Raw genomic sequence first — 22706 nt, 5'->3', positions numbered from 1 at the left:
AATGATTGACAGGTTATCGATTTGATAGGGAATGATTGACAGGGATAGGGCAACCAGGGTTCAATCCCAGAATGATTGACAGGTTCTTTGAATGACGGAATGATTGACAGGGATGCTCCCACCTCCTGGATGCCAGAATGATTGACAGGGATGGGGCAACCGGGGTCATCTGGTCCCGCCCCATGGATCCCAAAATGATTGACAGGCTATCGATTTGAACGACAGAATGATTGACAGGGATGGGGCAACCCTGGTTATTGATTGGAATGACAGAATGATTGACAGGGATGGTCCCGCCCCCCTGAATACCAGAATGATTGACAGGGATGGGAGAACTATTGGCATCTGGTCCCGCCCCCTATAACCCAACCTGATTGACAGGTTATCGATTCGAATGACAGAATGATTGACAGGGATGGGGCAACCAGGGTTCAATCCCAGAATGATTGACAGGTTCTTTGAATGGCAGAATGATTGACAGGGATGCTCCCACCTCCTGGATGCCAGAATGATTGACAGGGATGGGGCAACCAGGGTTCTCTGGTCCCGCCCACATAATGATTGACAGGTTATCGATTTGATAGGGAATGATTGACAGGGATGAGGCAACCAGGGTTCTCTGGTCCCGCCCACGTAATGATTGACAGGTTATCGATTTGATAGGGAATGATTGACAGGGAGGGGTAACCCTGCTTATCGAACCCTGAATGATTGACAGCTCCCGAATTCGAATCCCGGGATGATTGACAGGGATGGGGCAACCGGGGTCATCTGGTCCCGCCCCCTGGATCCCAGAATGATTGACAGGGATGGGGCAACCAGGGTTATCGATTCGAATGACAGAATGATTGACAGGGACGGGGCAACCAGGGTTCAATCCCAGAATGATTGACAGGTTATTTGAATGACGGAATGATTGACAGGTTATGGTCCCACCCCCTGGATGCCAGAATGATTGACAGGGATGGGGCAACCAGGGTTCTCTGGTCCCGCCCACATAATGATTGACAGGTTATCGATTTGATAGGGAATGATTGACAGGGATGGGGGAACCAGGGTTCAATCCCAGAATGATTGACAGGTTATTTGAATGACGGAATGATTGACAGGGATGCTCCCCCCCCGGATGCCAGAATGATTGACAGGGTTCTCTGCTCCCGCCCACATAATGATTGACAGGTTATCGATTTGAGAGGGAATGATTGACAGATTGCTTATCAAACCCGGAATGATTGACAGGTCCCGGATTCGAGTCCCAGAATGATTGACAGGGATGGGGCAACCAGGGTTCAATCCCAGAATGATTGACAGGGATGGGGCAACCGGGGTCATCTGGTCCCGCCCCCTGGATCCCTGAATGATTGACAGGGATGGGGCAACCAGGGTTCAATCCCAGAATGATTGACAGGTTATTTGAATGACGGAATGATTGACAGGTTATGGTCCCACCCCCTGGATGCCAGAATGATTGACAGGGATGGGGCAACCAGGGTTCTCTGGTCCCGCCCACATAATGATTGACAGGTTATCGATTTGATAGGGAATGATTGACAGGGATGGGGGAACCAGGGTTCAATCCCAGAATGATTGACAGGTTATTTGAATGACGGAATGATTGACAGGGATGCTCCCACCCCCTGGATGCCAGAATGATTGACAGGGTTCTCTGCTCCCGCCGACATAATGATTGACAGGTTATCGATTTGATAGGGAATGATTGACAGGGAAGGGGCAACCAGGGTTATCGATTCGAATGACAGAATGATTGACAGGGATGGGGCAACCAGGGTTCAATCCCAGAATGATTGACAGGTTATTTGAATGACGGAATGATTGACAGGTAATGGTACCACCCCCTGGATGCCAGAATGATTGACAGGGATGGGGCAACCAGGGTTCTCTGGTCCCGCCCACATAATGATTGACAGGTTCTCGATTTGATAGGGAATGATTGACAGGGATGGGGGAACCAGGGTTCAATCCCAGAATGATTGACAGGTTATTTGAATGACGGAATGATTGACAGGGATGCTCCCACCCCCTGGATGCCAGAATGATTGACAGGGTTCTCTGCTCCTGCCCACATAATGATTGACAGGTTATCGATTTGATAGGGAATGATTGACAGGGATGGGGCAACCAGGGTTCTCTGCTCCCGCCCACGTAATGATTGACAGGTTATCGATTTGATAGGGAATGATTGACAGGGAGGGGTAACCCTGCTTATCGAACCCTGAATGATTGACAGCTCCCGGATTCCAATCCCGGGATGATTGACAGGGATGGGGCAAGTGGGGTCATCTGGTCCCACCCCCTGGATCCCAGAATGATTGACAGGGATGGGGCAACCAGGGTTCAATCCCAGAATGATTGACAGGGATGGGGCAACCGGGGTCATCTGGTCCCGCCCCCTGGATCCCAGAATGATTGACAGTGATGGGGCAACCAGGGTTATCGATTCGAATGACAGAATGATTGACAGGGATGGGGCAACCAGGGTTCAATCCCAGAATGATTGACAGGTTATTTGAATGACGGAATGATTGACAGGTTATGGTCCCACCCCCTGGATGCCAGAATGATTGACAGGGATGGGGCAACCAGGGTTCAAACCCAGAATGATTGACAGGGAAGGGGCAACCAGGGTTATCGATTCGAATGACAGAATGATTGACAGGGATGGGGCAACCAGGGTTCAATCCCAGAATGATTGACAGGTTATTTGAATGACGGAATGATTGACAGGTTATGGTCCCACCCCCTGGATGCCAGAATGATTGACAGGGATGGGGCAACCAGGGTTCTCTGCTCCCGCCCACATAATGATTGACAGGTTATCGATTTGAGAGGGAATGATTGACAGGGATGGGGGAACCAGGGTTCTCTGCTCCCGCCCACATAATGATTGACAGGTTCTCGATTTGATAGGGAATGATTGACAGGGATGGGGGAAGCAGGGTTCAATCCCAGAATGATTGACAGGTTATTTGAATGACGGAATGATTGACAGGGATGCTCCCACCCCCTGGATGCCAGACTGATTGACAGGGTTCTCTGCTCCCGCCCACATAATGATTGACAGGTTATTGATTTGAGAGGGAATGATTGACAGATTGCTTATCGAACCCGGAATGATTGACAGGTCCCGGATTCGAGTCCCGGAATGATTGACAGGGATGGGGCAAGTGGGGTCACCTGGTCCCGGATTCGAATCCCAGAATGATTGGCAGGTGATTGATTTGAAGGACAGAATGATTGACAGCCGGGTCCCGGGTTCGAGAATGATTGACAGGTACTCACGGACTCGGCCTCTCGTACCCGGGCGCCGATTTCGTCGACAGGTAGATGCGCTCCGGGCGGGGCGGGCTGAAATAATTAATAATAATTAATATTAATAATAATTAATACTAATTAATATTAATATTAGCCCCGCCCCTTCCTGGTCCCGCCCACAGGAAACTCACGGCAGCGGAGGGAGGGGCCTATTGGACATGGGGTTGGCGTCCTTCCCCGACTTCCTGGAAGGGAGAGGCGGGGTTAAAATGAGAGAGTTGGAATCCCAGAGTGACCACTTCCTGTTTCCACTCTATTAATAATAACAATATGCAGACAAGTTGATTGCACTGGGAATAATAATGATAATAATAATAATAATAATAATAATAATAATAATAATAATAATATGCAGACAAGTTGATTGCACTTGGAATAATAATAATAATAATAATAATAATAATAATAATATGCAGACAAGTTGATTGCACTTGGAATAATAATGATAATAATAATAATAATAATAATAATAATAATAATATGCAGACAAGTTGATTGCACTTGGAATAATAATGATAATAATAATAATAATAATAATAATAATAATAATCATAATAATATGCAGACAAGTTGATTGCACTTGGAATAATAATAATAATAATAATAATAATAATAATATGCAGACAAGTTGATTGCACTTGGAATAATAATGATAATAATAATAATAATAATAATAATAATAATAATAATAATAATAATAATATGCAGGCAAGTTGATTGCACTTGGAATAATAATAATAATAATAATAATAATAATATGCAGACAAGTTGATTGCACTTGGAATAATAATGATAATAATAATAATAATAATAATAATAATAATAATAATATGCAGACAAGTTGATTGCACTTGGAATAATAATAATAATAATTATAATTATAATAATTATAATATGCAGCTAGCTAGATTAAAAGTTGTAATAGTAATAATAATAATAATAATAATAATATGCAGACAAGTTGATTGCAAGTTGTAATAATAATAATAATAATAATAATAATAATAATATGCAGATAAGTAGATTACAATATTATAAATATATTATTATTATTATTATTATTATTATTATTATTATTATTATTACAACTTGCAATCTACTTGTCTGCATATTATTATTATTATTATTATTATTATTATTATTATTATATTTAATTTATATTAGACTTATTTATATTATACTTCTTTTATATTTATATTTATTTATAGATTTAATTTATATTCTACATATTTATATTTATTTCTATTTCTATTTCTATTTCTATTTCTATTTCTACTTCTATTTATTTATATTATACTTCTTTTATATTTATGTTTATTTATAGATTTATATTTATTTATATTATACTTCTTTTATATTTATGTTTATTTATAGATTTAATTTATATTATACTTATTTATATTATATATATTATATATATAATATTACACTTATATTTATTGTACTTATATTTATATTTATAAATTTACATTTACATTTACATTTACATTTTTTTTATATTTATATTTATACGTATTTATATTTATATTTATATTTATATTTATACTTATATTTATAAATTTAATTTATAGTATACTTCATTATCCTTATTTCATATTTATATTGATATTTATTTAAACTATACTTCTTTTATATTTATATTTATTTATAGATTTAATTTATATTATATAATATATATGTATATATAAAATTTATATTACACTTATAGTTATTGTACTTATATTTATTATTTCTATTTCTATTTCTATTTCTATTTATTCATATTCATATTCATATTTATATTCATATTCATATTCATATTTATATTTATATTATTTCTATTTCTATTTATTCATATTTATATATATTTATATTTATATTTATATTTATATTTATATTTATATTTATATTTATATTTATATTTATATTTATATTTGTATTATTTCTATTTCTATTTCTATTTCTATTTCTATTTCTATTTCTATTTCTATTCTATTTATTCATATTTATATTCATATTTATATTTATATTTATATTTATATTTATATTTATATTTATATTATTTCTATTTCTATTTCTATTTCTATTTATTCATATTTATATTTATATTTATATTTATATTTATATTTATATTTATATTATTTCTATTTCTATTCCTATTTATTCATATTTATATTTATATTTATATTTATATTTATATTTATATTTATATAATTTCTATTACTATTTCTATTTCTATTTATTCATATTTATATACATATTCATATTCATATTCATATTCATATTCATATTCATATTTATATTATTTCTATTTCTATTTCTATTTATTCATATTCATATTCATATTCATATTCATATTCATATTCATATTTATATTTATATTATTTCTATTTCTATTTCTATTTATTCATATTCATATTCATATTTATATTATTTCTATTTCTATTTCTATTTCTATTTCTATTTCTATTTATTCATATTCATATTCATATTCATATTCATATTATTTCTATTTCTATTTCTATTTCTATTTCTATTTCTATTTATATTATTTCTATTTCTATTTCTATTTCTATTTCTTCACATTTATATTCATATTTATATTTATACTCACCGCTGACGCTCCACCAGCCGCAGCAAACAGACGGCCACCACCAACAAGACTGACGTCGAGAAGAAGCCTAGAAAGGCCAGGACGGCCACCATGGCCACCAGCGTCCCCTTCGCCAGCGGTTCCGGGCAGGCGCACTCCTCCGGCGGCGCCACTGCGGGAAAAACGGCGCTACGATTCCCGCGCTAAGGTTCCCGCGCTAAGATTCCCTCTGAAATACCTGCGCTAAGGTTCCCATGCTCAGATTCCCATGTTAAAATTCCTGCGCTATAGTTCCCGCGCTAAGGTTCCCGCGCTAAGGTTCCCATGCTAAGATTCCCATGTTAAAACTCCTGCGCTATAGTTCCCGCGCTAAGGTTCCCGCGCTAAGGTTCCCGCGCTAAGATTCCCATGTTAAAATTCCTGCGCTATAGTTCCCGCGCTAAGGTTCCCGCGCTAAAACTCCCGTGTTAAGGTTCCAATGCTAAGATTCCCATGTTAAAATTCCTGCGCTATAGTTCCCACGCTAAGGTTCCCGTGCTAAGATTCCCGCGCTAAGGTTCCCATGCTAACATTCCCATGTTGAAATTCCTGCGCTATAGTTCCCACGCTAAAATTCCCATGTTCAAATTCCTGCGCTAAGGTTCTCATGCTAAGATTCCCATGTTAAAATTCCTGCGCTATAATTCCCGCGCTAAGGTTCCCGTGCTAAGATTCCCGCGCTAAGGTTCCATGCTAAGATTCCCATATTAAAATTCCTGAGCTATAGTTCCCGCGCTAAGGTTCCCGTGCTAAGATTCCCGCGCTAAGGTTCCCACGCTAAGATTCCCATGTTAAAATTCCCGCGCTAAGATTCCCATGCTAAGATTCCCATGTTAAAATTCCCGCGCTAAGATTCCCATGCTAAGATTCCCATGTCAAAATTCCCGCGCTAAGATTCCCATGCTAAGATTCCCATGTTAAAATTCCCGCGCTAAGATTCCCATGCTAAGATTCCCATGTTAAAATTCCCGCGCTAAGATTCCCATGCTAAGATTCCCATGTTAAAATTCCCGCGCTAAGATTCCCATGCTAAGACTCCCATGTCAAAATTCCCGCGCTAAGATTCCCATGCTAAGATTCCCATGTTAAAATTCCTGCGCTATAGTTCCCACGCTAAGGTTCCCATGCTAAGATTCCCATGTTAAAATTCCCGCGCTAAGATTCCCATGCTAAGATTCCCATGTTGAAATTCCTGCGCTATAGTTCCCGCGCTAAGGTTCCCGCGCTAAGGTTCCCGCGCTAAGGTTCCCGTGCTAAAACTCCCGCGCTAAGGTTCCCATGCTAAGATTCCCATGTTAAAATTCCTGCGCTATAGTTCCCACGCTAAAACTCCCACAACATTCCCGCACTAAGGTTCCCGCGCTAAGGTTCCCGTACTAAAATTCCCGCGCTAAAACTCCGGCGCTAAGGTTCCCATGCTAAGATTCCCATGTTAAAATTCCTGCGCTATAGTTCCCGCGCTAAGGTTCCCGCGCTAAGGTTTCCACGCTAAGCTTCCCACGCTAAGGTTCCCATGCTAAGGTTCCCATGTTACAATTCCTGCGCTATAGTTCCCGCGCTAAGGTTCCCGCGCTAAGGTTCCCACGCTAAGGTTCCCACGCTAAGGTTCCCATGCTAAGATTCCCATGTTAAAATTCCTGCGCTATAGTTCCCGCGCTAAGGTTCCCGCACTAAGGTTCCCATGCTAAGATTCCCATGTTAAAATTCCTGCGCTATAGTTCCCGCGCTAAGGTTCCCGCGCTAAGGTTCCCACGCTAAGGTTCCCATGCTAAGATTCCCATGTTAAAATTCCTGCGCTATAGTTCCCGCGCTAAGGTTCCCGCGATAAGTTTCCCGCGCTAAGGTTTCCATGCTAAGATTCCCATGTTAAAATTCCTGCGCTATAGTTCCCACGCTAAAACTCCCACAAAATTCCCGCACTAAGGTTCCCGCGCTAAGGTTCCCGCGCTAAAATTCCCGTGCTAAAACTCCCGCGCTAAGGTTCCCATGCTAAGATTCCCATGTTAAAATTCCTGCGCTATAGTTCCCACGCTAAGGTTCCCATGCTAAGATTCCCATGTTAAAATTCCTGCGCTATAGTTCCCGCGCTAAGGTTCCCATGCTAACACTCCCATGTTGAAATTCCTGCGCTATAGTTCCCACACTAAAACTCCCACAAAATTCCCGCACTAAGGTTCCCGCGCTAAGGTTCCCACGCTAAAATTCCCGTGCTAAAACTCCCGCGCTAAGGTTCCCATGCTAAGATTCCCATGTTAAAATTCCTGCGCTATAGTTCCCGCGCTAAGGTTCCCGCGCTAAGATTCCCATGTTAAAATTCCTGCGCTATAGTTCCCGCGCTAAGGTTCCCACGCTAAGGTTCCCGCGCTAAGGTTCCCATGTTAAAATTCCTGCGCTATAGTTCCCGCGCTAAGGTTCCCGCGCTAAGGTTCCCGCGCTAAGGTTCCCGCGCTAAGGTTCCCATGCTAAGATTCCCATGTTAAAATTCCTGCGCTATAGTTCCCGCGCTAAGGTTCCCGCGCTAAGGTTCCCGCGCTAAGGTTCCCATGTTAAAATTCCTGCGCTATAGTTCCCGCGCTAAGGTTCCCACGCTAAGGTTTCCACGCTAAGGTTCCCGCGCTAAGGTTCCCGCGCTAAGATTCCCATGTTAAAATTCCTGCGCTATAGTTCCCACACTAAGGTTCCCGTGCTAAGGTTCCCACGCTAAAACTCCCGCGCTAAGGTTCCCATGCTAAGATTCCCATGTTAAAATTCCTGCGCTATAGTTCCCGCGCTAAGGTTCCCATGCTAAGGTTCCCACGCTAAGGTTCTCACGCTAAGATTCCCATGTTAAAATTCCTGAGCTATAGTTCCCGCGCTAAGGTTCCTGCGCTAAGGTTCCCACGCTAAGATTCCCATGTTAAAATTCCTGCGCTATAGTTCCCACGCTAAACTCCCACAAAATTCCCGCACTAAGGTTCCCGCGCTAAGGTTCCCGTGCTAAAACTCCCGCGCTAAGGTTCTCATGCTAAGATTCCCATGTTGAAATTCCTGCGCTATAGTTCCCACGCTAAGGTTCCCACGCTAAGGTTCCCACGCTAAGGTTCCCATGCTAATATTCCCATGTTAAAATTCCTGCGCTATAGTTCCCATGCTAAGGTTCCCGAGCTAAGGTTCCCACGCTAAGATTCCCATGTTAAAATTCCTGCGCTATAGTTCCCGCGCTAAGGTTCCCGCGCTAAGGTTCCCATGCTAAGATTCCCATGTTAAAATTCCTGCGCTATAGTTCCCGCGGTAAGGTTCCCGCACTAAGGTTCCCGCGCTAAGATTCCCATGTTCAAATTCCGGCGCTATAGTTCCCACGCTAAAATTCTCGCGCTAAGGTTCCCATGCTCAGATTCCCATGTTGAAATTCCTGCGCTATAGTTCCCGCGCTAAGGTTCCCATGCTAAAATTCCCGTGCTAAAACTCCCGCGCTAAGGTTCCCATGCTAAGATTCCCATGTTAAAATTCCTGTGCTATAGTTCCCGCGCTAAGGTTCCCGCGCTAATGTTCTCATGCTAAGATTCCCATGTTAAAATTCCTGCGCTATAGTTCCCGCGCTAAGGTTCCCGCGCTAAGGTTCCCGCGCAAAGGTTCCCACGCTAAGATTCCCATGTTAAAATTCCTGCGCTATAGTTCCCACGCTAAGGTTCCCGTGCTAAGATTCCCGCGCTAAGGTTCCCATGCTAAGATTCCCATGTTAAAATTCCTGCGCTATACTTCCCGCGCTAAGGTTCCCATGCTAAGGTTCCCATGCTAAGATTCCCATGTTAAAATTCCTGCGCTATAGTTCCCGCGCTAAGGTTCCCGCGCTAAGGTTCCCATGCTAAGATTCCCATGTTAAAATTCCTGCGCTATAGTTCCCGCGCTAAGGTTCCCGCGCTAAGGTTCCCATGCTAAGATTCCCATGTTAAAATTCCTGTGCTATAGTTCCCACGCTAAGGTTCCCGCGCTAAGGTTCCCATGCTAAGATTCCCATGTTAAAATTCCTGCGCTATAGTTCCCACGCTAAAACTCCCACAAAATTCCCGGACTAAGGTTCCCGCGCTAAGGTTCCCGTGCTAAAATTCCCGTGCTAAAACTCCCGCGCTAAGGTTCCCATGCTAAGATTCCCATGTTAAAATTCCTGCGCTATAGTTCCTGCGCTAAGGTTCCCGTGCTAAGATTCCCGCGCTAAGGTTCCCATGCTAACATTCCCATGTTGAAATTCCTGCGCTATAGTTCCCACGCTAAAATTCTCATGTTAAAATTCCTGCGCTCTGGTTCCCATACTAAAATTCCCAACCTAAATTCCCGCGCTAATGTTCCCGCGCTAAAATTCCCTCTGAAATTCCTGCGCTATAGTTCCCGCCATAAAGTTCCCACAAAATCCCCGCACTAAGCTTCCCGCGCTAAGGTTCCCACGCTAAAATTCCGGCGCTAAGGTTCCCATGCTAAGTTTCCCATGCTGAAATTCCTGCGCTATAGTTCCCGTGCTAAGGTTTTCGCGCTAAAACTCCCACGAAATCCCCGCACTAAGGTTCCCGCGCTAAGGTTCCCACGCTAAAATTCCCGTGCCAAAACTCCCGCGCTAAGGTTTCCATGCTAAGATTCCCATGTTGAAATTCCTGCGCTATAGTTCCCGCCCTAAGGTTCCCGCGCTAAAACTCCCACAAAATCCCCGCACTAAGGTTCCCGCGCTAAAATTCCCACTCTGAAATTCCTGCGCTAAGGTTCCCGCGCTAAAATTCCCATACTAAGATTGCCATGTTAAAATTCCTGCGCTATGGTTCCCACGCTAAGGTTCCCGCGCTAAAATTCCCTCTGAAATTCCCGCGCTAAGGTTCCCGTGCTAAAATTCCCATGCTAAGATTCCCATCTTAAAATTCCTGCGCTATTGTTCCCGCGCTAAAGTTCCCGTGCTAAAACTCCCACAAAATTCCCGCGCTAAGGTTGCCATGCTGATTCCCATGTTGAAATTCCTGCGCTATTGTTCCCGCGCTAAAGTTCCCGTGCTAAAACTCCCACAAAATTCCCGCGCTAAGGTTGCCATGCTGATTCCCATGTTGAAATTCCTGCGCTATAGTTCCCGCGCTAAGGTTCCCGTGCTAAAATCTTCCACAAAAATCCCGCGCTATAGTTCCCATGCTAAGATTCCCATGTTAAAATTCCTGCGCTATAGTTCCCATGCTAAGATTCCCATGTTAAAATTCCCGCGCTAAGGTTCCCATGCTCAGATTCCCATGTTAAAATTCCTGCGCTAAGGTTCCCATGCTCAGATTCCCATGTTAAAATTCCCGCGCTAAGGTTCCCATGCTAAGATTCCCATGTTAAAATTCCCGCGCTAAGGTTCCCATGCTCAGATTCCCATGTTAAAATTCCTGCGCTATAGTTCCCATGCTAAGGTTCCCGCGCTAAAATTCCCGCGCTAAGGTTCCCATGCTCAGATTCCCATGTTCAAATTCCTGCGCTATAGTTCCCACGCTAAGGTTCCCGTGCTAAGATTCCCGCGCTAAGGTTCCCATGCTAACATTCCCATGTTCAAATTCCTGCGCTATAGTTCCCGCGCTAAAATTCCCATGTTCAAATTCCTGCGCTATAGTTCCCACGCTAAAACTCCCACAAAATCCCCGCACTAAGGCGGCGCCACTGCGGGAAAAACGGCGCTACGATTCCCACGCTAAGGTTCCCGCGCTAAGGTTCCCACGCTAAAATTCCCACGCTAAGGTTCCCATGCTGAAATTCCTGCGCTATAGTTCCCATGCTAAGGTTCCCGCGCTAAAATTCCCGCGCTAAGGTTCCCATGCTCAGATTCCCATGTTCAAATTCCTGCGCTATAGTTCCCACGCTAAGGTTCCCGTGCTAAGATTCCCGCGCTAAGGTTCCCATGCTAACATTCCCATGTTCAAATTCCTGCGCTATAGTTCCCGCGCTAAAATTCCCATGTTCAAATTCCTGCGCTATAGTTCCCACGCTAAAACTCCCACAAAATCCCCGCACTAAGGCGGCGCCACTGCGGGAAAAACGGCGCTACGATTCCCACGCTCAGGTTCCCGCGCTAAGGTTCCCACGCTAAAATTCCCGCGCTAAGGTTCCCATGCTCAGATTCCCATGTTGAAATTCCTGCGCTATAGTTCCCGCGCTAAGGTTCCCGTGCTAAAACTCCCACAAAATTCCCGCGCTAAGGTTCCCATGCTCAGATTCCCAGGTTGAAATTCCGCCCATTCCAGAGAGACGCCTATGTGCGCTAGGGTTCCCGCGCTACAGTTCCCGCGCTAAGGTTCCCGCGCTAAGGTTCCCGCGCCGGTTTCCATCCTAAACTGGGTTCAAGATGGAGACTCGAACCCGCAACCTTCCCCAGGATCTCCCATTCGCCTATGTGCGCTATGGTTCCCGCGCTACAGTTCCCGCGCTAAGTTTCCTGCGCTAAGGTTCCCGCGCCGGTTTCCAGCCTAAACTGGGTTCAAGATGGAGACTCGAACCCGCAACCTTCCCCAGGATCTCCCATTCGCCTATGTGCGCTATGGTTCCCGCGCTACAGTTCCCACGCTAAGTTTCCCGCGCTAAGTTTCCCGCGCCGGTTCCCAGCCTAAACTGGGTTCAAGATGGAGACTCGAACCCGCAACCTTCCCCAGGATCTCCCATTCGCCTATGTGCGCTATGGTTCCCGCGCTACAGTTCCCGCGCTAAGGTTCCCGCGCCGGTTTCCACCCTAAACTGGGTTCAAGATGGAGACTCGAACCCGCACCCTTCCCCAGGATCTCCCATTCGCCTATGTGCGCTACGGTTCCCGCGCTACAGTTCCCACGCTAAGGTTCCCGCGCCCGTGCCTGTTTCCAGCCTAAACTGGGTTCAAGACGGAGACTCGAACCCGCAACCTTCCCCAGGATCGCCCACTGCGGGGACAAGCGGGCGCCGCGCTAAGGTTCCCGCCTCCCATTCCGACCCCCCCTGCCTTTCGCACCCGGCGCCGGCGCCTTACTTTGCAGAGCGACCCCCCGGTGCTGGATGGGAATCCGGGCGTCTTCGACGTACTGCGGGCGACAGAGGTGGGAGTTATAGCGCGTTTCGCACCCGGGACCCGGAAGGGTTGGGAATTGTAGCGCCTTCCGCACCCAGTTTCGCACCCGGCGCCGGGAGGGGAGGGGAGACTCACCCGAGTGTGAGGCGCGGGTTCGAGGAAGGCCGCCTGGCGCCTGCGCCGCATGCCCCGCGGTGGGAAGTCCATCAGCGCCTGGAAGGAGAAGGCAAGGAGGGAAGTGAGTTTCGGAAGGCGCCTGTTCCCTGCAGGGAACCTTAGCGCGGGAATGTTAGCGTGGGAACCTTAGCGCGGGAAACTTAGCGCGGGAACCTTAGCGTGGGAAACTTAGCGCGGGGATTTTAGTGTGGGAATTTTAGCGCGGGAACCTTAGTGCGGGAATTTCAGAGTGGGAATTTTAGCATGGGAACCTTAGCGCGGGAACCTTAGCGCGGGAACCTTAGCGCGGGTATTTTAGTGTGGGAACTTTAGTGCGGGAACCTTAGCGTGTGAACCTTAGCGCGGGAATTTTAGCGCGGGAATTTTAGCGCGGGAACCTTAGTGCGGGAATTTCAGAGTGGGAATTTTAGCATGGGAACCTTAGCGCGGGAACCTTAGCGCGGGAATTTTAGCGTGGGAACCTTAGCGTGGGAACCTTAGCACGGGAACCTGAGTGTGGGAACCTTAGCGCGGGAATTTTAGCGCGGGAATTTTAGCGCAGGAACCTTAGTGCGGGAATTTCAGAGTGGGAATTTTAGCATGGGAACCTTAGCGCGGGAACCTTAGCGTGGGAATTTTAGCGTGGGAATTTAAGCGCAGGAACCTTAGTGCGGGAACCTTAGCGTGGGAAACTTAGCGTGGGAACCTTAGCGCGGGAACCTGAGTGCGGGAACCTGAGCGCGGGAACCTTAGCATGGGAACCTTAGCGTGGGAAACTTAGTGTGGGAACCTTAGCGTGGGGATTTTAGTGTGGGAATTTTAGCGCGGGAAACTTAGCGCGGGAACCTTAGCGCGGGGATTTTAGTGTGGGAATTATAGCGCGGGAACCTTAGTGCGGGAATTTCAGAGTGGGAATTTTAGCATGGGAACCTTAGCGCTGAACCTTAGCGCGGGAATTTTAGTGTGGGAATTATAGCGCGGGAACCTTGGTGACGGAATTTCAGAGTGGGAATTTTAGCATGGGAACCATAGCGCGGGAACTTTAGTGCGGGAACCTTAGTGTGGGAACCTGAGTGCGGGAACCCTAGCGCGGGAAAATTAGTGTGGGAACCTTAGCGCAGGAACTTTAGTCCGGGAACCTTAGCGTGGGAATTTTAGCATGGGAACCTTAGCGTGGGAACCTTAGCGTGGGAATTTTAGTGTGGGAATTATAGCGCGGGAACCTTAGTGTGGGAATTTCAGAGTGGGAATTTTAGCATGGGAACCCTAGCGCGGGAACCTTAGCGCGGGAATTTTAGCGTGGGAATTTTAGCGCGGGAACCTTAGTGCGGGAATTTCAGAGTGGGAATTTTAGCATGGGAACCATAGCGTGGGAACTTTAGCGCGGGAACCTTAGCGCGGGAAACTTAGTGTGGGGATTTTAGTGTGGGAATTTTAGCGCGGGAACCTTAGTGCGGGAACCTTAGTGAGGGAAACTTAGCGCGGGAACCTTAGCGCGGGAACCTGAGTGCGGGAAAATTAGTGTGGGAATTTTAGCGCAAGAACCTTAGCGCAGGAACTTTAGTGCTGGAACCTTAGCGCGGGAAACTTAGTGTGGGGATTTTAGTGTGGGAATTTTAGCGCGGGAACCTTAGTGCGGGAATTTCAGAGTGGGAATTTTAGCATGGGAACCAAAGCGCGGGAACTTTAGCGCGAGAACCTTAGTGCGGGAACCTTAGCGCGGGAATTTTAGTGTGGGAACCTCAGCGCGGGTATTTTAGTGTGGGAACTTTAGTGCGGGAACCTTAGTGTGGGAACCTTAGCGCGGGAATTTTAGCGTGGGAATTTTAGCGTGGGAACCTTAGCGTGGGAACCTTAGCGTGGGAACCGCAGCACGGGACCCTCACTGCGGGAACCTTAGCGCGGGAACCTTAGCGCGGGAACTTTAGTGCGCGAGCCTTAGCATGGGAACCTTAGCGCAGGAATTTTAGTGCGGGAATTTTATTGCGGGAACCTTAGCGTGGGAAGCTTAGCGCGGGAACCTGAGTGCGGGAACCTTAGCACGGGAACCTTAGCGCGGGAACTTTAGTGCGGGAATTTTAATGTGGGAACCTTAGTGCGGGAACCTGAGTGCCGGAACCTGAGTGCGGGAACCTTAGCACGGGAACCTTAGCGCGGGAACCTTAGCTCGGGAACCTTAGCGCGGGGATTTTAGTGTGGGAATTTTAGCGCGGGAACCTTAGTGCGGGAAACTTAGCGCAGGAAACTTAGTGCGGGAATTTCAGAGTGGGAATTTTAGCATGGGAACCGTAGCGCGGGAACCTTAGCGCGGGGATTTTAGTGTGGGAATTTTAGCGCGAGAACCTAAGTGCGGGAACCTTAGTGCGGGAACCTTAGCGCGGGAATTTTAGTGTGGGGACCTGAGTGCGGGAACCTCAGCGCGTGTATTTTAGTGTGGGAACTTTAGTGCGGGAACCTTAGCGTGGGAACCTTAGCGCCGGAATTTTAGCGTGGGAATTTTAGCGCAGGAACCTTAGTGCGGGAACCTTAGCGTGGGAAACTTAGCGTGGGAACCTTAGCACGGGAACTTTAGTGTGGGAATTTTAGCGCGGGAACCTTAGTGTGGGAATTTCAGAGGGAATTTTAGCATGGGAACCATAGCGCGGGAACTTTAGTGCGGGAACCTTAGTGTGGGAACCTGAGTGCGGGAACCCTAGCGCGGGAAAATTAGTGTGGGAATTTTAGCGCGAGAACATTAGTGCGGGAACCTGAGTGCGGGAACCTCAGCGCGGGTATTTTAGTGTAGGAACTTTAGTGCGGGAACCTTAGCGTGGTAACCTTAGCGCGGGAATTTTAGCGTGGGAATTTTAGCGCAGGAACCTTAGTGCGGGAACCTTAGCGTGGGAAACTTAGCGTGGGAACCTTAGCGTGGGAACTTTAGTGCGGGAACCTTAGCGCGGGAAACTTAGCGCAAGAACCTTAGCGCGGGAACTTTAGTGCGGGAACCTTAGCGCGGGAACCTTAGTGTGGGGATTTTAGTGTGGGAATTTTAGCGCGGGAACCTTAGCGCGGGGATTTTAGTGTGGGAATTTTAGCGCGGGAACCTTAGTGCGGGAATTTCAGAGTGGGAATTTTAGCATGGGAACCTTAGTGCGGGAAACTTAGCGCGGGAACCTTAGTGCGGGAACCTTAGCGTGGGAACCTTAGCGTGGGAACCTTAGCGCGGGAACCTGAGTGCGGGAACCTTAGCGTGGGAAACTTAGCATGGGAACCTTAGCGCGGGAACCTGAGTGCGGGAACCTGAGCGCGGGAACCTTAGCATGGGAACCTTAGCGCGGGAAACAGTGTGGGAACCTCAGCGTGGGAACTTTAGTGCGGGAAACTTAGCGCGGGAAACTTAGTGTGGGGATTTTAGTGTGGGAATTTTAGTGCGGGAACCTTAGTGCGGGAACCTTACCGCGGGGATTTTAGTGTGGGAATTATAGCGCGGGAACCTTAGCGCGGGAATTTCAGAGTGGGAATTTTAGCATGGGAACCATAGCGTGGGAACTTTAGTGCGGGAACCTTAGTGTGGGAACCTGAGTGCGGGAACCCTAGCGCGGGAAAATTAGTGTGGGAATTTTAGCGCGAGAACCTTAGTGCGGGAACCTTAGCGCGGGAACCTTAGCGCGGGAATTTTAGTGTGGGAACCTTAGTGCGGGAAACTTAGTGTGGGATTTTTAGCGCGGGAACCTTAGTGTGGGATCTTTAGCATGGGAACCTTACTGTGGGAACCTTAGCATGGGAACCTTAGCACGAGAATGTTAGCGCGGGAACCTTGGCGCGGGAACTTTAGTGCGGGAACCTTAGCGCGGGAACCTTAGCGCGGGCATTTTAGTGTGGGAATTTTAGCGCGAGAACCTTAGTGCGGGAACCTGAGTGCGGGAACCTGAGTGCGGGAACCTCAGCGCGGGAACCTTAGCGTGGGAACCTTAGTGCGGGAACCTTAGCGCGGGAATTTTAGTGTGGGAACTTGAGTGCGGGAACCTGAGTGCGGGAACCTTAGCACGAGAACCTTAGCGTGGGAACTTTAGTGCGGGATGTTTAGCATGGGAACCTTACTGTGGGAACCTTAGCGCGGGAACCTTAGCGCGGGAACCTTAGTGCGGGAACCTTAGCGCAGGAACCTTAGTGCGGGAACCTTAGCGTGGGAACCTTAGTGCGGGAATTTTAGTGCGGGAACTTTAGTGCAGGAACCTGAGCGCGGGAACCTTAGCATGGGAACCTTAGTGCAAGAATGTTAGCACGGGAACCTTAGCGCGGGAACCTTAGCGCAGGTAGCTTACATTGGAACCTTAGCGTTGGAACTGCAGCACGGGAACCTTAGCGTGGGAACGTTAGCATGGGAACCTTAGCGCAGGAACTTTAGCATGAGAAACTTAGCGCGGGAACCTTAGCGTGGGAACCTTAGCGCAGGATCCTTAGCGTGGGAACCACAGCACGGGAACCTTAGCATGGGAAACTTAGTGTGGGAACCTTAGCGCGGGAATTTTAGTGTGGGAATTTTAGTGCAGGAACCTTACTGTGGGAACCTTAGCATGGGAACCTAAGCGCGGGAACCTTAGATGGGATCCTTAGCGTGGGAATTTTAGCGTGGGAATTTTAGTGCAGGAACCTTAGTGCGGGAACCTTAGCGCGGGAACCTTAGCATGGGAACCGCAGCACGGGAACCTTAGCGCGGGAACCTTAGCGTGGGAACCGCAGCACGGGAACCTTAGCGCAGGAACCTTAGCGTGGGAACCGCAGCACGGGAACCTTAGCGCGGGAACCTTAGCGTGGGAACCGCAGCACGGGAACCTTAGCGTGGGAACCTTAGCGTGGGAACCTTAGCGCGGGAACCTTAGCGTGGGAACCTTAGTGTGGGAACCTTAGCGCGGGAACCTTAGCGCGGGAACCTTAGCGTGGGAACCTTAGCATGGGAACCTTAGCGCGGGAACCTTAGCGTGGGAACCGCAGCACGGGAACCTTAGCGTGGGAACCTTAGCGTGGGAACCTTAGCGCGGGAACCTTAGCGTGGGAACCTTAGCGCGGGAACCTTAGCGTGGGAACCTTAGCGTGGGAACCTTAGCATGGGAACCTTAGCGCAGGAACCTTAGCGTGGGTTTCGGGTTCGAGTCTCCCGCCCGGAGGGAACCTTAGCGCGGGAATTTCCTGTCTATTCCCCGCAAGCAGAAAGACAGTAGCTCAAGGAGTTTCCCTTTGCATTTCCTCCCCGCAAGCAGAAAGGGAGTTTCCTGTCTATTTCCAGGGAGTTTCCTGTCTATTTCCTGTCTCTTTCCAGGGGTTTTCCCTGTCTCTTTACTGGGAGTTTCCTGTCCATTTCCTGGGAGTTTCCTATCTATTTCCAGGGAGTTTCCTGTCTATTTCCAGGGAGTTTCCTGTCTCTTTCCAGGGAGTTTCCTGTCTATTTCCAGGGAGTTTCCTGTCTATTTCCAGGGGGGTTCCTGTCTCTTTCCAGGGAGTTTCCTGTCTATTTCCAGGGAGTTTCCTGTCCATTTCCTGGGAGTTTCGTATCTATTTCCAGGGAATTTCCTGTCTATTTCCAGGGGGTTTCCTGTATATTTCCTGTCTATTTCCAGGGGGTTTCCTGTCTCTTTCCAGGGAGTTTCCTGATTATTTCCAGGGAGTTTCCTGTCTATTTTCTGTCTTTTTCCAGTGGGTTTCCTGACTATTTCCTGGGAGTTACCTGCCTCTTTCCAGGGAGTTTTCCTGTCCTCCCAGGAAATAGACAGGAAACTGCCAGGAAATAGACAGGAAACTCCCTGGAAAGAGACAGGAAACTCCCTGAAAATAGACAGGAAACTCCCTGAAAATAGACAGGAAACTCCCTGGAAAGAAACAGGAAACTCCCTGGAAAGAGACAGGAAACTCCCTGAAAATAGACAGGAAACAAACAGGAAACTCCCCGGAAATAGGCAGCAAACTCCCAGGAAATAGGCAGGAAACTCCCAGGAAATAGACAGGAAACTCCCAGGAAATAGACAGGAAATTCCCAGGAAATAGGCAGGAGACTCCCTAGAAATAGACAGGAAACTCCCAGGAAACAGACAGGAAACTCCCAGGAAATAGACAGGAAATTCCCAGGAAATAGGAAACTCGCATGAAATAGACAGGAAACTTGCAGGAAATAGACAGGAAACTCCCTGGAAATAGACAGGAAACTTGCAGGAAATAGACAGGAAATTCCCTGGAAAGAGGCAGGAAACTCCGTGAAAATAGACAGGAAACTCCCAGGAAACAGACAGGAAATTCCCTGGAAATAGGCAGGAAACTCCCTGAAAATAGACAGGAAACTCCCAGGAAAGAGGCAGGAAACTCCCTGAAAATAGACAGGAAACTCCCTGGAAATAGACAGGAAACTCCCTGGAAAGAGGCAGGAAACTCCCTGAAAATAGACAGGAAACTCCCAGGAAATAGACAGGAAATTCCCTGAAAATAGGCAGGAAACTCCCAGGAAATAGACAGGAAATTCCCTGGAAAGAGGCAGGAAACTCCCTGAAAATAGACAGGAAACTCACAGGAAATGGACAGGAAATTCCCTGGAAAGAGGCAGGAAACTCCCTGAAAATAGACAGGAAACTCACAGGAAATGGACAGGAAATTCCCTGGAAAGAGGCAGGAATCTCCCTGAAAATAGACAGGAAATTCCCTGGAAAGAGGCAGGAAACTCCCTGAAAATAGACAGGAACCTCACAGGAAATGGACAGGAAACCCCCTGGAAATAGACAGGAAACTCCCTGAAAATAGACAGGAAACTCCCTGGAAATAGACAGGAAATAGACAGGAAACTCCCAGGAAATAGACAGGAAACTCCCCAGAAAAAAAACAGGAAACAAACAGGAAACTCCCTGAAAACAGACAGGAAACTCCCTGGAAACAGACAGGAAACTCCCTGGAAACAGACAGGAAACTCCCAGGATATAGACAGGAAACTCCCAGGAAAGAGGCAGGAAACTCCCCGGAAATAAACAGGAAACAAACAGGAAACTCCCTGGAAAGAGGCAGGAGACTCCTTGGAAAGAGACAGGAAACTCCCCGGAAACAAACAGGAAACAAACAGGAAGCTCCCTGGAAACAGACAGGAAACTCGCGGGAAATAGACAGGAAACTCCCTGGAAAGAGACAGGGAACTCCCTGGAAAGAGACAGGAAACTCCCTCAAAAGAGACAGGAAACTCCAAGTAAAGAGACAGGAAATAGACAGGAAACTCGCAGGAAAGGGACAGGAAACTCGCAGGAAAGAGACAGGAAACTCGCAGGAAAGAGACAGGAAACTCCCTGGAAACAGACAGGAAACTCCCTGAAAATAGACAGGAAACCCTGAAAATAGACAGGAAATTCCCTGGAAAGAGACAGGAAACCCCCTGGAAAGAGGCAGGAAACCCCCTGGAAATAGACAGGAAACCCCCTGGAAATAGACAGGAAACCCCCTGGAAATAGACAGGAAACTCCCTGGAAAGAGACAGGAAACTCCCTGAAAATAGACAGGAAACTCCCAGGAAAGAGGCAGGAAACTCCCCGGAAACAAACAGGAAACAAACAGGAAACTCCCTGGAAATGGGCAGGAGACTCCTTGGAAAGAGACAGGAAACTCCCCCAAAATAGACAGGAAATAGGCCGGAAACTTGCTGGAAACGGCCCGGAAACTTCCCCACGCACCTTGTCCCCGCGCCAGTCCTCTTCGGGGTCCTCCCCTCCGGCGGCCGGGTCCATCTCGTCCGCTTCCTCCGAGGCCGAGAAGGGGTCCAGATCCGGGGGCGGCGGGGGCCGGGCTGCGGAAAAAGCCGGAAAGGTTCGGTCGGGTCCCGGGTTCGAATTTTCCCCAACATTCCCCCCCAAAATTGGTCAATTTGGAGATTTACCAGGCGCAGCCAATAGGAAGAGGAGAGGCAGGAGGAGCAGCAGCATGGCTGGGAATCCCTCTGCTGGGGACGTGATGTCATCGGATTCCGTGACGTCATAAGGCCGGACTGTGATGTCATCGGGGGGGGGGGCGGGTCCGGAGCGGAAGGCGCCAAGTTGTGTTTCCGGAGAGGGGGGAGATTTGGAGCTAATGATTTCTAATAAAATCTGATCATTTCTAATCGTTATTAGGATTCGTTTCTAATCATTTGGAATCTACCTAATTGGATATTATTATTATTGTTGTTGTTGTTGTTGTTGTTGTTGTTGTTGTTGTTGTTGTTTTTCTTATTCTTATTGACATGTCATGTACCTATCTGGATATCAGTGTTATTATTTTATTATTATTGTTATTATTATTGTTATTATTATTATTGTTGTTGTTGTTGTTATTATTATTATTATTATTATTATTATTTACTTGTCATGTACCTATCTGGATATCAGTGTTATTATTTTATTATTATTGTTATTATTATTTACTTGTCATGTACCTCTCTGGATATCAGTGTTATTATTTTATTATTATTGCTATTATTATTATTATTATTATTTACTTGTCATGTACCTCTCTGGATATCAGTGTTATTATTTTATTATTATTGTTATTGTTATTGTTATTATTATTTACTTGTCATGTACCTCTCTGGATATCAGTGTTATTATTTTATTATTATTGTTATTATTATTGTTATTATTATTGTTATTATTATTTACTTGTCATGTACCTCTCTGGATATCAGTGTTATTATTTTATTATTGTTGTTATTATTATTGTTATTATTATTTACTTGTCATGTACCTCTCTGGATATCAGTGTTATTATTTTATTATTATTGTTATTATTATTGTTATTATTATTGTTATTACTATTTACTTGTCATGTACCTCTCTGGATATCAGTGTTATTATTTTATTATTATTGTTATTATTATTATTGTTATTATTATTGTTATTATTATTTACTTGTCATGTACCTCTCTGGATATCAGTGTTATTATTTTATTATTATTGTTATTATTATTGTTATTATTATTTACTTGTCATGTACCTCTCTGGATATCAGTGTTATTATTTTATTATTATTGTTATTATTATTGTTATTATTATTGTTATTATTATTTACTTGTCATGTACCTCTCTGGATATCAGTGTTATTATTTTATTATTATTGTTATTATTATTGTTATTATTATTGTTATTATTATTTACTTGTCATGTACCTCTCTGGATATCAGTGTTATTATTTTATTATTGTTGTTATTATTATTATTATTATTATTATTATTATTATTATTATTTCTAATCTACCTATCTGCATATCTATATTACTATTATTATTATTATGTTTCCTACTAATACAACCTGTACTCTACACATCTGCATATCTATTATTATTATTATTATTATTATTATTATTATTATTATTATTATTAATTTATTATTATTATTATTACTACTACTACAATTTGTAATCTGTATATCTATACCTATTCATTTGCATATCTATAACTATTTCTATATCTATTTACTGCATAGGAACCGTAGCGTCCCCAAATGGACGGCACCCAGCGGATCTCTTCCACCCAGTGGATCCCTCCCACCCGGCGGATCTCTCCCACCCGGCGATTCAATTCCTGTTGGGGGGACTTTATAGTGCGGGAACCAT

At 45.7% G+C, this 22706-nt stretch overlaps 2 protein-coding genes across 2 annotated transcripts in view; both read right to left on the bottom strand.

Annotated features, from left to right (window-relative positions):
- The window catches only part of LOC307208440 (uncharacterized protein), a 76465-nt gene that overhangs the window by 10338 nt on the left and 43421 nt on the right, over positions 1-22706 (bottom strand). The window lies entirely within an intron of this gene.
- LOC307208439 (uncharacterized protein) lies at positions 3297-21051 on the bottom strand (the record flags this gene model as incomplete). The annotated part of the gene is made up of 7 exons (XM_079996501.1): positions 20998-21051; positions 20795-20907; positions 13098-13175; positions 12924-12975; positions 5927-6077; positions 3465-3518; positions 3297-3366 (listed from the first exon to the last, which is right to left on the bottom strand). Exons 1-7 carry the CDS (start codon positions 21041-21043, stop codon positions 3297-3299), a joined length of 564 nt encoding a protein of 187 aa, XP_079852627.1. The 5' UTR covers positions 21044-21051.

The sequence above is a fragment of the Podarcis cretensis genome (genome assembly GCF_951804945.1).
Source record: "Podarcis cretensis genome assembly, contig: SCAFFOLD_38, whole genome shotgun sequence".
Classification (NCBI taxonomy): domain Eukaryota; kingdom Metazoa; phylum Chordata; class Lepidosauria; order Squamata; family Lacertidae; genus Podarcis; species Podarcis cretensis.
The sequence above is the reverse complement of the archived record's forward strand: the minus strand, read 5'-3'. Positions and strand labels throughout refer to the sequence as shown.